Raw genomic sequence first — 15,734 nt, 5'->3', positions numbered from 1 at the left:
TATAAAGGAGAAAACTTTTCTTAATGCACACAGCTGAAATTGCATTAATTCTTTTAACCTCAAAAGCAGTTTTGAACTCTATCAATTATGATATAATATAAAGTATACGCAGCCATCTGGAACCATAAAATATAATGTAAGTTTGGTTGCTACACATGCCAAACAAGTAAGCATTCAAAAATGCCAATTACAAAGCTATATGTACTGACCGGTTTTCTGAACTTCCCAGCGAATAAGCCTTTCGAGAAAGAATAATTTTCATAGTAGGAGTTAGATCATGCAATGCCTTAAACAGAGGGTCGCCAAACAAGCATGTAGTAAGCGACTAACTAACAGGCAAAACAAACAAGGTTACCTTAAGTGTCAGGATTCAAGTCAAAGACCGAGCTGCTTGCAAGGTTGACGAGTCCAAAGAAATAGGTTTCGTGCTCAAGTTGCACAAACAACAAGGAACAAGCAATTGTTATTTATGCTCTACAGGTTAGCTTCAACCCCACAGTAATTGCTTGTTGACATCGAAACATAGCCTTTTTCTCATTTTAGAGATGCGACAACCTTCCCTACAAAGAAATGCATAATAGAGAGGTGGAAAGTTATGTTTGTCAATACTGCGTTAAAAGTTGTGGGTAAAAGATAGTGCAACACAAAATAAAAATTGAGATACATGCATTGGATAATTGCGCTTGGAGACAAGTTTTCAAAATATATCTACATTTTGTTGTTTTCTTGCTTTATTCCTACTCCCGTGCAAGTTCTGTGCGCCTTATCATCATCCTTCATTCTGATTTTAAATGATGTGATTTTTAGTGATATAATTTTAAATGATCATTGTTTCATTGAGCAAGCATGTTGTATTTATTTTTTGCTGTTGAGTCTTTTCTTCCTACAAATAGAGCATGCGCACTTCTTTCCCCAGCTAATTCAGTTTATGGAATGAATTATTCGTAAGAAATACTGCTGTCCTAAATACAACATATACCAGCAGCTTTATGCCATCCTAAAACTGCACTCTAAGAGAAGAACCCTTTCTCAGTATTTACGTATTTTCGTTATCATCCTAGCCCTCTTGATTGAACAGCACAAGCGCTTCTGCACTTGCATAACCAATAGCATCCATAAATGTTGATGTAATATCCACGGGGAACAGGTAATTATTCATAATTGCTCTGCATGCTTGCAACATTCAAAATTTTAGACGTTTTTTGGTCCAAAGCTACATCTTAGTTATGAGACGTGCCATAGTAGAGTCACTCTGGGGATAAAATGTGTGGCGCCAAGATTGGACCCATATTTTTAAGCCCAGCAGTGCAATGCACTGCCCACCAGGCAACCTCATTGGGTTATGGTTCTAGTGTTAATGAAAACAAAGAAACGACTCTCGTGTTAGGGGGGTAGACATTCAGCATGCAACCACCATGCAACTGCCATGTTCTTATGGTCTATAAACTAAATACGCCTATCAACAGCAAACCCACAGCATTCGGAGTAAAATGATGTACCCTTTGTACACCACACCAAAACATTTTGTGATGTAATCACCAGCAAACTGCACAATTAAATTGGCTCCCAGAAAAGCAAAAATGTCTTGTGCAGAATAAAAGCAGGTTAAAACATAATACCAAAAGTGAGAAAACCAGTGATTGAATGTCGGATAAAAAGTGCTGCCTATTTTGGTTCGTGCAAAGACTTTTAAAAAATATTTGTACAAGTGTTGCACAGCAACTTAATACAGTATCACTTTTAATGTGAAAAGTTTCCCGCTTTGAAGCCACTCTCTACGCCATATTCTGCTTCAAGGCAGCAGCCTGAGTCTGACGCTGTTGACGATGATGACAATGAGCAGAAGTGGACAAAAGTGATTTTTCACTCAATGTGCAAGTGACACAAAGGAGAAACCAAAATGTGCATTTGAGATAGCATAGTTCATTTTCCTTCATGGTTAAAACAAAAATAAGTCATTGTGTTCCTTTATCAATTCCCTAGGGAAGAAGAAATCCCAACCCTCTGGGGATGTGTCACTTGGGGAAAAACGCGATCATGAAAGTGTTAACAGCTGCACCAACTCTTATCTCAGTTCATATATGAACTGAGATAAGAGATAAGAGGTATTCCTACAGAAAAACGTAGCTGGTTCCAGATGGTTTATGGCCAAATTCCTAGCTGGGTGCTGCTGGTCCCAGCTGGTCCCAACAGGGACCAGCAGCGCCGAGCTGGGATAATGGCCATAAACCAGCGGGGACCAACTACATTTTCAATATTCAGTACAAAAAACAGATAACATTTCCATGCGGAATGAATAAAAAAGGACATATCTGCAACGACGCTTTCATTACACATCAGATATACTGGTACAGACAAGAAAAAAAACAAGGTTAAAAACTTGTCCGCTAGGCTCGGTTCATTAATCCCAAAGAACTCTTGGAGGGGCAACGTTTGTCCCAGTCAAAGCACGAGTCACGACACGAGACAAAGCGTTCCACGAGTGGCGGAGCCATGGAGAAGGCAAGTGCAGCCGTACCGAGGACCAGGCACCGGGACGCCACCGGAAGACGGCCGTGGGTGCCACACAAGAATGCATGTTGCAGGCCCGCTTCGACTCTGGCTTCGGCTGCGGACAGTGCGCGTCGATGAAGCCAATGGCTCCCTGGCAGACCACACGACGAGACTGCTGGCCCCCACCGCACTCCTGGTCACACTGAAACACCGAAAGAGCATACATTACCAATTTTTCCATGGGCATGGGAACAATTTTAAAGAAACATTATAGCTGAGTTAATCCTCAAAGTCGCTTTATTCAAAATCTCGCTTTGTCTGAGGTGTTTCATGATCTCCTCATTGCAGTGCATATGGAGAACGCATCACGCCTGCTTTTGACAAAGTACCGAGGACTTTGTTATAATGAAAGATTACTGTACTTGCAACGTGAATGCGACGTAATGCTCCAACATGAAACATCAGCAAAGTTTGACTTATTTTAACCCATATCTCCCTCATTTTCAGGGAATGACCCGGCTGGACCTCAAAAAAGCTCACCAATGCTGAAAAACAAAGTAGCATCACCCAAGTTTCAGCAACTTTGGTGCTCTTGAAACTGAGACAGGGCTGCTGCTGACCGTGGGCAAGCGAACTAGGCAGCTGTGTGTGCTGCCTGCAAATTTCTGGCATTATTTCGTGTAGACCAGAAAGGCCTTTGTGTTTGCATTTCATTTGTTACCGACCATATGTATACTGCATTTCAGCTACATTGTCAAGTATTTGTGTGGGTATACAGAGCAGTGCAAGCCACCCTTACATTTTTCGCACAGCCCAAGCAAGGACTCTCTCTGATGGCCCTTATCAACTGGCTCTATTGCAAGAGGGCTGCCGGAAATGCAGGACTGTACTACACAAGTGATAGAGGGTGGTACAAGCATACAGAAATGTACTACCAAAGTTAAGAAGGGCGGTACGAGAATGCAGCACAAGTGAAAGAGGGCGGCACCACACCGCACGTACTACACAAGCATGTACCGCACAAGTGAAAGAGGGCGGTACGAGCATCCAAGACCGGTGTTGACTTTTACCGGTGTCCACTCGCCCAGCGACCAGGACGGGCAGTCCTCGGTGTTGCAGTGCTGTGTTTCGGGGGGCCTCAGCAACTCGTTGCAGGCATTGCTCTTGCTCTCCAGGTTGTCCACGCAGACCACTTGTCGTCGTTGGGTGCCGCCACCACAGCTCCGCGAACACTGACAACAGCGGGAGTTCCCCCCGAATTAGGACCAACCTTACAAACCTTCCGAGTAAAGGATGAAATATTGCAACTATATTAGAATATCAACAATGGCCACCACTGTCTGGTTGGGTTGCATGAAGTTTGGCATATGAGGAAATCCAAACCATTACCAGCCATCAATAACCTGCAAATTTTAGGACATCACACCCGGTTATAAAGCGCAACCCAAACGATATCAGTGGAGTGAATGCCAACGCAGAAGTTTTTTCACCTAGCCATTGTGAAATCTTTTGTAGCACGTCACATACGACATTGATGACGACTGGAAGAATGTTCCAGTGCAGCCATTTATGTTGCACATGGAAGAGTATGGTTGCGCCAAATAGCACATGAAAGTACGGCTGCAGTTGGCCACTTGTATTGGACATTGCTGACTACATTTTTTGAGAAATCTGTTAGGGCAAAGCACATAGCCTATCTCAGATGCAGGATGGTATCTGAAGGAAGATATATTTTCTAATCTGAGGGAAAATAATGGTCCAAGAGGGAAGATATTTCCCTCTTGGACTAATCTTTCTTCTTGGACTAGCCATTAACATGAGAGAGAAAGACTTTATTGAATCGCCTGCTGTGGTGTCCCTAGTGGAGCCCCATGACGCGGCCTACGTCATCCTGAAGTGCTGCCACGCAAAAAAATGGAAAGCTTCCAGCTCTCCTCGGAAAAGCCTTCATGCACTGAGGACTCTTATTTTTAAGGTGTTTAACGCACCGAAGCTACACCAGGGCTATAAGGCGTGCCATAGTGAAGTGTTCTGGAGTAATTTTTCCCACCTGGGGACCTTTAACATGTGCTTAAATCTCTAACACGGGTGTTTTTTTTGTTTTTGACCTCCATCAGAAAGCTGCGGGAGCTGCCGAGATCAAACTTGAGCACAACCCAGCCGAAAAAAAAAACCATTGGAGCTGCAATTGGACCCGCCGAAAACATCGTTGAACCATTTTGAACCAATGGAAATACAATGGGTTTCAATTGGTCGAATGATGTTTTCAGAAGGTCCAATTGAACCTCTAGTGGTTTTTTTTCAGCTGGGAAGAGCTCAGATGTCCAACGGCTAGCCACTGCGCCCCCGCGGTGGGTTGCCCTGGTGACTCACCGTTCCCCACTGGCCAAAACGCCAGCGATAGGGTCCCTCGACGTGGTTGCCCGAAGGGTGGTTTCCTGCGCTGTCCGACATGGTCAGGCCTCCTCCGCCGAGGCACGGCCCCTGGCAGGGCTCCTCCTGCTTGGGCCGCAGGGCCTCGTCACACTGCGTGTCTGGAAGCACCTCGCGCAGCGTGTCCCGCGCAAAGCACTGCACCCGACGACTGGACACGCCTGGGCCACACTTGGACGAGCACTGTGGTGGAAAGATTCGCACACCACCAGTTTAAGATGGAGGCTCACAAATAACAGCTCAAGCATGAAAGCTAACTGTGCACAGATGAAAGACCTACTCCTAAGGGAATAGAGCTACTTTTGTCATTTATTGGCCATCCTAATAACAAAACTGAAACTGGTTAATGTTAAGGACATCTTTTACATATTTTGAGTGGCAATGGTGATAACAATGTTAATTAAGTAGGCAAAAAGTCTACAGGATTTTTATATCAGTGCGATCAGAAAGGCCTATATTCTGTGTGCAGGAGCTGGTAGGATAGATTTTTAGTACCTTTTATATAGGCACCAAGGAAAGCAGCAAAGAGATTCACCGCCCTCTTCATATCATCAATAGTTTCCATGTTGAATGAAAGGCTGAACTTTCCCGGATTATTTTTAGTGCCTAAACGGTATTAAAAATCTATACTAACAGTTTCCGTGCACAGAATAGGCCTTTCTGATTGCACTGGCATAAAAATATTGTAGGCTTTTTGCCTACTTAATTAACTTTGTTACCACTATTGCCGCTCAGAAAGTGCGCAAGATGTCCTTAAAAGCTGATTTCAGTTTTGTTATTAGGATGGCCAACTGCATAAATGAATGCACCTAATTTGATTAATATTGATCTATTGGATAACCAAAATAGCTTTATTTGTGACATCCCCCTTCAGGGATCACATGCTGTGGAAGAGATGTGTACTCACCGCAGACCAGTCCCCATGCTGCCATTTGCCACAAGTTCCCGCATCACACGGCTCTGCAATGGCGGGGCGTTTCTCGTAGACGCACTCCTCGTCTGGCAGCACGGCACCCGTGACTTCGTTGATGCAGCTGACCTGCCGCTTCCGAACGCCACTGCTGCATGTTGCTGAGCACTGCGTTACAAAATCAGGGCAAATGAGAAAAGCAAGAAACGTGTTGTTCATCGCCAACAGAGTGACGTGTGTAGTGTACCTTGATAAGCACACACGGATGCACAGCTCAAGCTTTGGTAAACTACATTAATCAACATGCATGCGAATCGAAAGGTGCGTATGAAAAAAACGAAGAGAAGTGTGTGAGCCAACAGTCACCAAATTTAACTCTTCAACAATACGAGTACAGTTCAGCGCCTGGGAGCAGTTTGTGTCTCTATACGAGAGGTCTCTTATAAGCATGGAACCATGTCACTGACTGATCAGCCCCGTAGTTCACTGTGGGCACCGTACGACTAAAATAAGCTGTAAAGAACACGACAGCATGTTGCAAAAGGTTTATTCTAATTTGTTTTGCCCCAGAATTTATGAAATACTAGTTCTAAATCTGTTTGCTGCATGACTGCATTTACACTATTTTTTGCAACACCTTCTACAAGCTTTCACTCCTTTCACTGTTTCCAGAAGATGAATGAGAGATGTGAAGTTCACAAACATGATGAAAAGCCAGAGCACACAGCTTCTTCAGCAGTGTGCTCTGGCTATTCATTATGCTTGCAGTACTCAACATCTGCGATGCTTCTTGATTTCGAGCTACGCGACTGGGACAGCCCACTGCATGGGCACTCCCAGTATTGTTGTCTTGCGCAGACGCCCGCATGCGCGGTTGCACTCGTATGCATGGTGGTAAGCTTCAACCACTTATGTACATCGCATTTCCATTGTCAGGGCTTCTGGCCATCATTTCATAGCTGACTGAACTACTGTGTATACTGTGGGCGTCTGTCGTCCCCTTTGATTGCACAACTGGCGCAACTGCAGTTAGTGACTGGTGGCCGCGCATCTAAAGTTAAAATGTCTGTTACAAGTGATATTGTTGACCACAATTGAAGGATAACTTGTCCTTTATAACCAAATCTTCTACACCCGATGTCTGTTATAGCCAGTATTCAATAGCGAGGCACGCATGCAGGCAACCATGTGAGAGCGCCGCCACTGATTACGTCGGGCTCCGCGGGATGGCGGTACTTGTCCGTGCTAAGCGCATGATATGGGTTAGACATATCAAGCTCTAGCCCGCCGAACACAAAGTAATGCCTCGATTCCAGTGTGACTGCAATTAATAACAACTCTGTTGACACCACCGTTGAGAATCGGGTTGAAACAAAGCAGACAACGCACGCCGGTGTTATTTTTTTTCTTCGGCGTGCGGCCGCAGTAGCACAAGCCCCGCCATGTCCGTGGCGCTTCGGCCATGTCCGTGGCCATTTCAGTGTTGCCAAGCGAAGAAATTGACAGCTAAACTTTTCAATGAATACCACCTATAGAGGTGGTCAATTTAATGGGAAAGGTAGGGTGACCATCCATGTGGGTGAATAGTGTCTTTTATACCAAATTGTCTCATACATCCATGCCTCTTAAACAACGTTCAACTGTACTACTTCAATCTGACATTTTCAAGCATGTTTTCTATGTGGCACAGAACCAGAGGAACTTAGTTGTAAATGTTTTACTCATCATATTTCCTTTTTTCGTGTACTTTTTGAATCATGTTTTACTCATTTGAAAAGCTACTCACGTCAGGTGTCGACACTATAATTACACTTTTCTGTTTTCCCTTAGGTTGCAAGTGTCAGTGCTGTTCCACTGTTTCCCATAGTAGTACTACTTTTGTTTTTCTCACTTCCAGTTCCATTTAAATTGAGGGGTTACCAGTTAGCCAAGTCATGCGTCTTCCGCAAACAAACTTCCAAAATCCTGGCACACTTGCCGATCTTGTGTTCTTTGTTTCACACATCAACTTTTTGAATGTGTACATTTATTGCAAAAGTGGATACATGTAAATCATAGGAATTACCCTTCAGTGTTGTAGAAAATGTTGGTATCACATGGATATATAGCATCGACCAAATCACTGGTAGAATAAAACTAACCAGCTGATTTATAGGATGCAATTGAGTAATTAAAATTATTTGATAGCCGTTTTATCAAGCTTTACATAATCCAGCTTTTGTGGGCAGTGCTGACATGCACTCTGCGAGTGTGTTTTTGAAAATTTCAGCCGCAGTTACCCAAGGTGTTATTGATTGAAATCATGGCTGGTCAATTGATGATCAAGATCTCAGAGATTCTAGGCGACTCATTACTCAGGCAATTGTTTATTCAATTTGCTGTTTCAGTATGCCCCCATGGCAACTTTGGTTGGCTGTATGCGTGCACAGTCTTTTTCAAAAGTTATTAGCCCATGTAAACAGTTAAGATGCCACCAAAAAGTCTGTGGCAGGAAACTTGAAGCAACACCGTTCTATCATTTTGCCACAAAATAATTCGGTTACCATTCAATGATAATCTCGCCCCTTCAATTTTCACAGCCCAGAAACTTTTTGTGTGGCCTAGAAATTTCAACAAGGGCTGTACTCATGTTTGATGGTACAAGCACCGCATGTTATGAATAAAGAAGTGCCAATTCACCAACAGACAATGCTGTGAAAATAAGCATGAGGTTGCAGCTGTGTTAACTATAATCTCTTGCTAATGGCCCCCAAAGACTTTCCCAGTCGCATTTAAGTACCTGTGACCACGGTGCAGACTTCCAGGCTGCAAAGTTGGACCGTGGCCCCGTGGACGGATGCTCAGAAGCTGCAGATGTGACGTCGCTCGGTCTGTCCGAGGATGGAGCGTGCCAACAGGACACCCGGTTGCACTCTGACGCCTCATGTGGGCGGGGTGACCCGTGGCAGTGCGCATCGTCGACGATGGTGCCACCCGCCGATCGACACGTCACATTCCGGTATGCCACGCCTCCACCGCACGTCACGGAACACTTGGCAGGGCAAAAGAAAGCGGCGCAGCAAGGGGTTGATTCTTAGATGTGACCTGGTGTATTGACGATTTTATTATAAACAAGGCTCTTGTTTAGAAGCTGGAATGTCTTAATTTAGTAAAATGTTCTGGTTGGGGCATTTTTTTCTTTTACTATTATGATCCCATGCAAAGCAGCAGGTCTATTGTAATTAGGCAAGGATTATTATATATATTTTTTATTCTGGGAAAACAACATTGGAGCTCTTTGATTTACGGTCTCGAACTTGCCACAAATAGTTCACAGGTAGCCGGAGGACTCCCCACGCCATAGGGGTGTATGAAAAAAATGGATGTTGGACTGCTTTTTGTGCAGTCAGCTGTGAGTTCAAGACTGTAGATTAAAGGGCCCCACTATCTGTATGCCAGACTTTGCAGTAATGAAATTACACTAATCAAATTACTCCTTTGCTGTAATGAGTAATGTAATTAATTACTTTGTAGTGTCCGTAATTTAGTAATGTAATAAATTACTTCAGGCCAGTAATTTTATGGAGATTACTCATTACTTTCCCGATTACTTTTGACTACAATATAGCCTGTTCGCTTCTCTTACAGCATAAAAAGTTGACTAACAAAAGTTGACCAAATAGAGTTCCAATGCCCAAAGAGTCTCTGGGCATTAGTACTGGACAAATTCATATGTAGAATTGTGTTAATAAAGTGTGTACGAGTTGGTAGTGTATAAGTGATGCATTTTTAATTTCAAAGTAATTCCATTACTTTTGAAAAGCAATAGTAATGTAAGGTCATTACTTTTGGCCATCTGTAATTTCTAATGTAGCGTAGTTACATTTGAGAAAATTCTAGGAATGTAATGAGTAACGTAATTTAATCATTGTTTAGAAGTAATTTTGCCATCTTCTGTATTCTGTCATTTTGCTAATAGTGATTGTCATCACTGGGGAGACATACTAACTCCTTCATATATTGTAAATAGCATAGCAATGAATTTCTTGGAAGTAAATGACCCCTCATATCTACATTCATTAACAGCATTTATAAATTAGTTCTGGTTTGTTGTGGAACGTGGAGTTAAACACAAATACGTAAGTTGCATGCCCCTTCAGCTTGTTGGATGTAATTGATTGATTGAATGTAGGGTAAAAACACGCCGATGCTACACCGGCGATAAGGCGCGCCGTAGTGGAGGGCTCCCGATTAATTTTGACAACCTGGGGGGTCTTTCACGAGCACTGATATTTCCAGCACACGAGCAGCTTCGCTTCGTGATTGTTAACTGATTTAGAGTGTATAGTCTTCTGCTTTAAAAATCCTAATGCGTATTATTACTATAGTTGGCATTGTTGTACTATTTGATGCAACAGCTACAGTTACGCCCACTTAGTGTGGGATTTCTCTGTACTGAATGGGAACCATTAAACCAACTGCCATAACAGATCTAAAAACAATGAGGCAAGCTACAATGGTGTTCTTTGAAAAATTGTCTGCGTTGCACACTCGCTACTTGATATGAACAAACTAACAACACATCAAATTGTTTCCTAGAAAAAAATTACCACTTCGCAGTTTTCTCAAATGAACACATCCAAGACTTCCTTTATCGAATAAATACCAGCAGGCTCAAAATTGCATGCATGCACATTTCTCGTGGAAAAACACAGAGCATAAGAGAGAGTACAAGCCAATGGTACAAACAATGATACGGCAGACGAAATGTGGCCCAACATCGACAAATCATGCTGCTTGAAATTCACATTTGTACGTGGCACCAAGCAAGGCAGAAATGTGCCAACCACATGCATACATGCCCACAGCTCTTTCCAACGCTCTTGTAATTGGCATCTACGGTTTCAGCACAGAATTCATGTATCAAGGTGTACAGATACCATCAGGTGTTTCAGTCTTTAAGATGCACTTGCTGTATTATAGACACAGGACAAAACCAAAAATTTTGTAGGCCCCATTTACAAAGATATTCGAATGAATGCATGAGTAAACGTTTATTGGTGCAGAGAACTTTTGTTGTCGGTGATTGGTGGAGTAAGCTGGGCCACCAAATATCTGTACTTTTCAGTTCACCCAATTCCATAGGCTCAGCTCTATGTACTGAAGACTTCTCCAAAAATAAAGAGGATATTGTTCAATTTGGATGGCCACGCTGACCAAGCCATGGCCAACCACCCTCTTCATGTGCTACTCTATGGCAAGTTTTTTTTCAGACCATAATCTGGGTACATCACACACTAACTTTTCCAAAAAGATCATGATATATGCACATAAGTCCTTAATGCAGAAAACCCTGACACCAACAGTTGGATCTTTAAAACTCTGATAGACCCAGGTGCCCTTACCTCATAATAAATCAAAGCAAGAACAGAGTTGTTCCAAGTTTCCCTGACTAAGCGTCTCTTCTCAAGCAGTGACCACCACTTACGGGTCCCTCCTCCCCGAGGTGCCAGCGAGCAGGTGCCTCGCAGGGAGGCATCTCGCAGGGCTCCGAGTCTGCTGGCCGGGGTGCCGGGTGGCAGAAGCTCGAAGCCACCAAACGCTTCTCGTGCTGGCACCACAGAGGGCGCTGGCGCTTGCCCGAGCCACACGTCACCGAACACTGCACGTCACCGAGGTGGCGGCAGCAGTGGCAACCGGTCGATTATCACGCATGGTAGCGAAGAAGTCTTTCCAAAAGTTCTTTTTCGCAAGATCACCAAAGTGCAGAGGTATGATTATGGTGTGTTACAACTAAGCTTTTGCAAACCTTACATTCCTAAAATCACCCACTGGCAAAGTCGTAGATGTGCAAAAGCAAACAGCCCACACGATGAAAAAACCGCAACGAGCTCAGCACGTCAAAAAATAAAAGACGCTTAAGAACCCGTACAAGTTTCGAAGTGGTCGGCAGCTGCATTTACAATTTCTTAAAATAATGCCTGACCTGACGAACTTTTGTCAAACCCTAGTCTGTGTGGTGCTTATAAACACCCTCTATAATAATCGATCTGTTCAGAACAAGATTTTTCAAAAATGTGACGAATTCATCAAAATGGTACTTTAGACAAAATGGTACTTCAGAGTCATAGAAGCAGATATTGCTTGATGCATATTTGGGACAGTTTGTGTGAAGTGGTGCTAGCCTTCAGAGCTATAGCTGACACACAAAGCTTATCATTAGTAAATTTTCTTAGTGGAATATACAGACATGTGTTAAGAGGCAACTTGATGAGACATTAAGTAGCGATGTGCTACCACGCTAAAAAAGGACAGTTGCTGCGTCTATAGTACACCATGTTATGCATAACTGCACACAGTACAGACTCACAAGTACAGTTTTGGTTGACCATTTTTTAAGGTGCCATATCTTTTCCTACCCAAACCTTAAGCATAACAAAAACGTATGCGCTCACTTGAGCAGTCATCTTAATGTCTACCACTGAGTAGATCTAAGGTACATGCGCAGACAACATTCATGCAGTCACACTTCAATAAACTTCTACAGGCGATGGCGCGCATTCTTCCAAGGCACTGAAGTCATGCTTCATAATGCAACCATCAATCAAACACTGGCACCATATGAGGTTGCCCAACTTCACGATCAAGACTGCCGGCGAGCTTTGACCAATTTCGAAAGGGCAATCACAACAATCCAGATCTTGCTCATGCAAACAGCATTCAAGGCGATGCTAGCATCTATTCAAAGATCCAGATGCGAGCGGAAAAGGACTTACCTCCGTCCAATGACCCAGCTCCCAGTGCGGGCACTCCCCTTCATTGCACGGTCGCTTGATGACTCGTGCCGACAGCTCGCACTGTGAGTCTGGATGGCGTTCTTGGCTCTCACCTAGGCAGACGGCAGAGCGAACCTGCTCCCCACCACCGCATGTCTTGCTACACTGGAAGGAGCAGGAGTGATGTCACTGGATGTTGCCAGGCAACTGATGGGCATTAAAATGGCCCTGCAACACAACCTGCTAACCCTATGAGGTATATACAGTCCCACACAGCACACTATAAGTAATCTCTTCCCACATGGATGTTCCTTAGTGTTATCAGTATAAACAGAGTTATTGAATATCAAAGGAGCACTTTATTTACCATGATGAAAATGTGTTTTTGGACCTCTTTAATCTTTCCTTCGTTGCGTTTCCCCACTAGCATTACACGCACAGTTTATGACCTCGCACTGTGCAGTCAATAAGCATATTCTTACGAGCCAGCCATCACCTTCCTGAACAACGATTGCATACATAATTGGACCAAATAATAGGGGGACACAGCATAATGCCTTGAAAAGCTAAGTACTTTTACCTTTAGAGCAAACTTTCACAGCCCAATACTGTAACAACTCGCCCAAACTTCAGCTCACGTAATTACTTATGGCACAAAAATTTTCAGAAAACAAGTCTGACCTAAGGAGAGAGTCTAAGCTATCCAAGTATTAAACAGCTTTCCTGTGGGAATCCAAAGATCATGCACAGGAAAACGTACAGGCTGCCAGTCTCCGTAGTCCCATCGGAAGTTCCGGCAGGGCTCGCCACACTTTTCCACCTCTGGTGGCTTCGCCTCGCGTGCCTCGCATCGGCTGTCGGGGACTACGGCTTCCTGGCCACCGTCATTGGAGCGCTGCACGCACTGAACGCTGCGGGTCCGCACACCATTGCCACAACGTGCCGAGCACTCCGACGGCTCACCCACACGCCACCTAGGGAAGGAACGGGCAACAAACGTTGATGCATCACGCACGTGACGTATGCAGCTAGAACCTGCTCTGACAACTCTTGCTCGAGGCATAATGAAAATTAAGAGGAAAATATAAGTCGCAGTGTGCCCAACCACATCAGTTTGCAGTGGAGTGACAAGGCTCCGATTTCTCTATTTAGTATGTATGTAGTTGCGTGTAACTTTGGCAGGCGTGGATCAGATGCAGATGGACAAGCAAAAAGAAATGATACTGTTATGGTTACAAAATGACAATTTGTTTTATAAATGATAATCTATCCTTAGGGGTACTACTAACTGATGTTGCGATTGGCTGAAGAGTTTGCTCATTAATTGGATCCATGATGTACCTGCCATAAAAATTCTTAATTGATAATTGTCCTCAGTTTGATCTTGTACGGCATGGTTAGCTGTAGTAGTAGTTATTTTAATGAGTCTCTTACACACCTGCATCTAGAGAATCCAGGAAAAAAGGGGAAACGCCATTTTCAAACCAAGTTACAGCATTATTCTCAACACATTTCAAAATTGGCTTTAAGGGGGGGGACATGGCTCTTAAAACAAGTTCTTTTACTTTCGAGGTAAACTCTGTGAAACTGGGCAATTTTGCTGCTTTCCCCCCATTGATTTAAAATGTGCCGCTATTTTTGAGTCAGTCAATTAGTACCCAAGATAATTAGAAATCATTAATAATTTTTGGAGGAACAATAGACAAAACAGTGTTGGTCATAGAACTGTAATCTTTATATGTTCGAATGCTATGAACCCTGGTGAACGCAATAAGAGAATTTTTTTATGCACTGTGTAAGCCATACAAGATCTGCCAGTGATTTAGCTTAGTAAGCATGCGTACCTCAGTGTGCAGTGTAGGTTGCAGGCTTCGGCTAGGCTTTGTGGCTTTGTGCTTGGCTCACAATGGATATCGTCCACGACTCCTCCATCTGGACGCCGCTTGCACTCCGGTCGTCGGTGTCTGTGACCTGTATTCTCAAAGGTGCCACATTACAATTAAAACCACGGACGTTTACTGCATTGATTCCTTAACCTATATACACGCTTTATGGGAAAAATTTACGGACCACTTTATTTGGCATCATAACTAATACCCCTGTCACACGGCAGATCTAATGGCATTTAGAGTAAATGTCAATCACTATGAATGTCATTAATTCAGCACTACATGGCAATACCGAATGACATTTGAGGCGAATGACATCTAGTGGGTAACTGAGGTTCGGGAGCTCATTCAGCGGCCAACTGAGTAGCCTCGACAACAGTGGCGCATCACCAGAAAAGAAAGTTCAGTACTAAACTAAAGAATACTCTTTCTAAAAACTGTTAGTAAACTTATATTTTCCTTTTCGTGTTGTTGTTCAACTAAAAAAAGACAAACAAGTACTAACAAAACCGAAAATCTCATCCCCAACGCACGTGCTAGCTTAATACGGATTTTATGCAGACTTGTGTCGGCTTGTAAGGTCTACTGATGTCACCTAAACGAGTGATTTTCTTATTTTTATATTAAAAAATTTTCCTTTATGTAAAAAATGTTACGTATAAAAACTTTCTAGATGCCCTTGAAATATACTTTTGCCGATTTTGCGAGCTCTCTAATCGTCGCAGCTATCACCCTCAAATGACACTCGTTTCACCATTTTGACCCGCACGGCCAAACAGAATGTCATTTACAGCCAATGTCATTCCCTTTGAATGACATTAAATTTCCCGTGTAACAGGGGTATAAGACAATCAAACGTTAGCACAAGTTAGAACATTTACCTTTGTCAACTCTTTTCGGAGGTTACTGGTGAAGTTTTACACAACCAGTGAGAATGGCTTAAAAGTCAGATGAAATTTTACACCTTACCTCGCTGCTCACAAACTCAGTTCTAACTCTGAGCAAAGTCTATACACATCACTTCACACATGCTCAGCAACTCAATTTCAACTGTCAGCAAAGTGTGCACTTCGTTTTGTATGTTGTACCTGCTAAAGTCTAAACGTCCACCTGAAGGCAGGAACTGTAATGTGCTGTCAGTTGCAAAGTGTTTCATAAAACCACTGTCAAATCCGCGGCATGAAGACTCTATCCGGTACAGCTCCTCAAGCAACACAATACCTATGCAACACTGAGAGATAATCAGGGAGCTAA

General features: G+C 43.3%; 1 protein-coding gene across 3 annotated transcripts in view; it reads right to left on the bottom strand.

The window, feature by feature from the left end:
- Adamts-a (ADAM metallopeptidase with thrombospondin type 1 motif A) overlaps nucleotides 1–15,734 on the bottom strand; it is a 379,948-nt gene that overhangs the window by 25,058 nt on the left and 339,156 nt on the right. For 2 of the 3 annotated variants that reach the window (XM_077689813.1, XM_077689812.1), the window contains exons 19-27: nucleotides 14,436–14,562; nucleotides 13,352–13,565; nucleotides 12,592–12,756; nucleotides 11,304–11,477; nucleotides 8,616–8,867; nucleotides 5,834–6,004; nucleotides 4,867–5,109; nucleotides 3,564–3,725; nucleotides 2,519–2,695 (exon numbers count right to left, since the gene is read on the bottom strand). In XM_077689813.1, coding sequence (XP_077545939.1) covers nucleotides 2,519–2,695; nucleotides 3,564–3,725; nucleotides 4,867–5,109; nucleotides 5,834–6,004; nucleotides 8,616–8,867; nucleotides 11,304–11,477; nucleotides 12,592–12,756; nucleotides 13,352–13,565; nucleotides 14,436–14,562 — 1,685 coding nt within the window. The remainder of the gene's footprint in view (nucleotides 1–2,518; nucleotides 2,696–3,563; nucleotides 3,726–4,866; nucleotides 5,110–5,833; nucleotides 6,005–8,615; nucleotides 8,868–11,303; nucleotides 11,478–12,591; nucleotides 12,757–13,351; nucleotides 13,566–14,435; nucleotides 14,563–15,734) is intronic. The other variant, XM_077689814.1, reaches the window with a different exon arrangement.

The sequence above is a fragment of the Haemaphysalis longicornis genome, unplaced genomic scaffold, assembly GCF_048455015.1.
Source record: "Haemaphysalis longicornis isolate Haplotype H1 unplaced genomic scaffold, Haemaphysalis longicornis Haplotype H1 scaffold_10, whole genome shotgun sequence".
Lineage (NCBI taxonomy): Eukaryota > Metazoa > Arthropoda > Arachnida > Ixodida > Ixodidae > Haemaphysalis > Haemaphysalis longicornis.
Note: the sequence above shows the minus strand (reverse complement) of the source record. Positions and strands in the feature narration are given on the sequence as shown.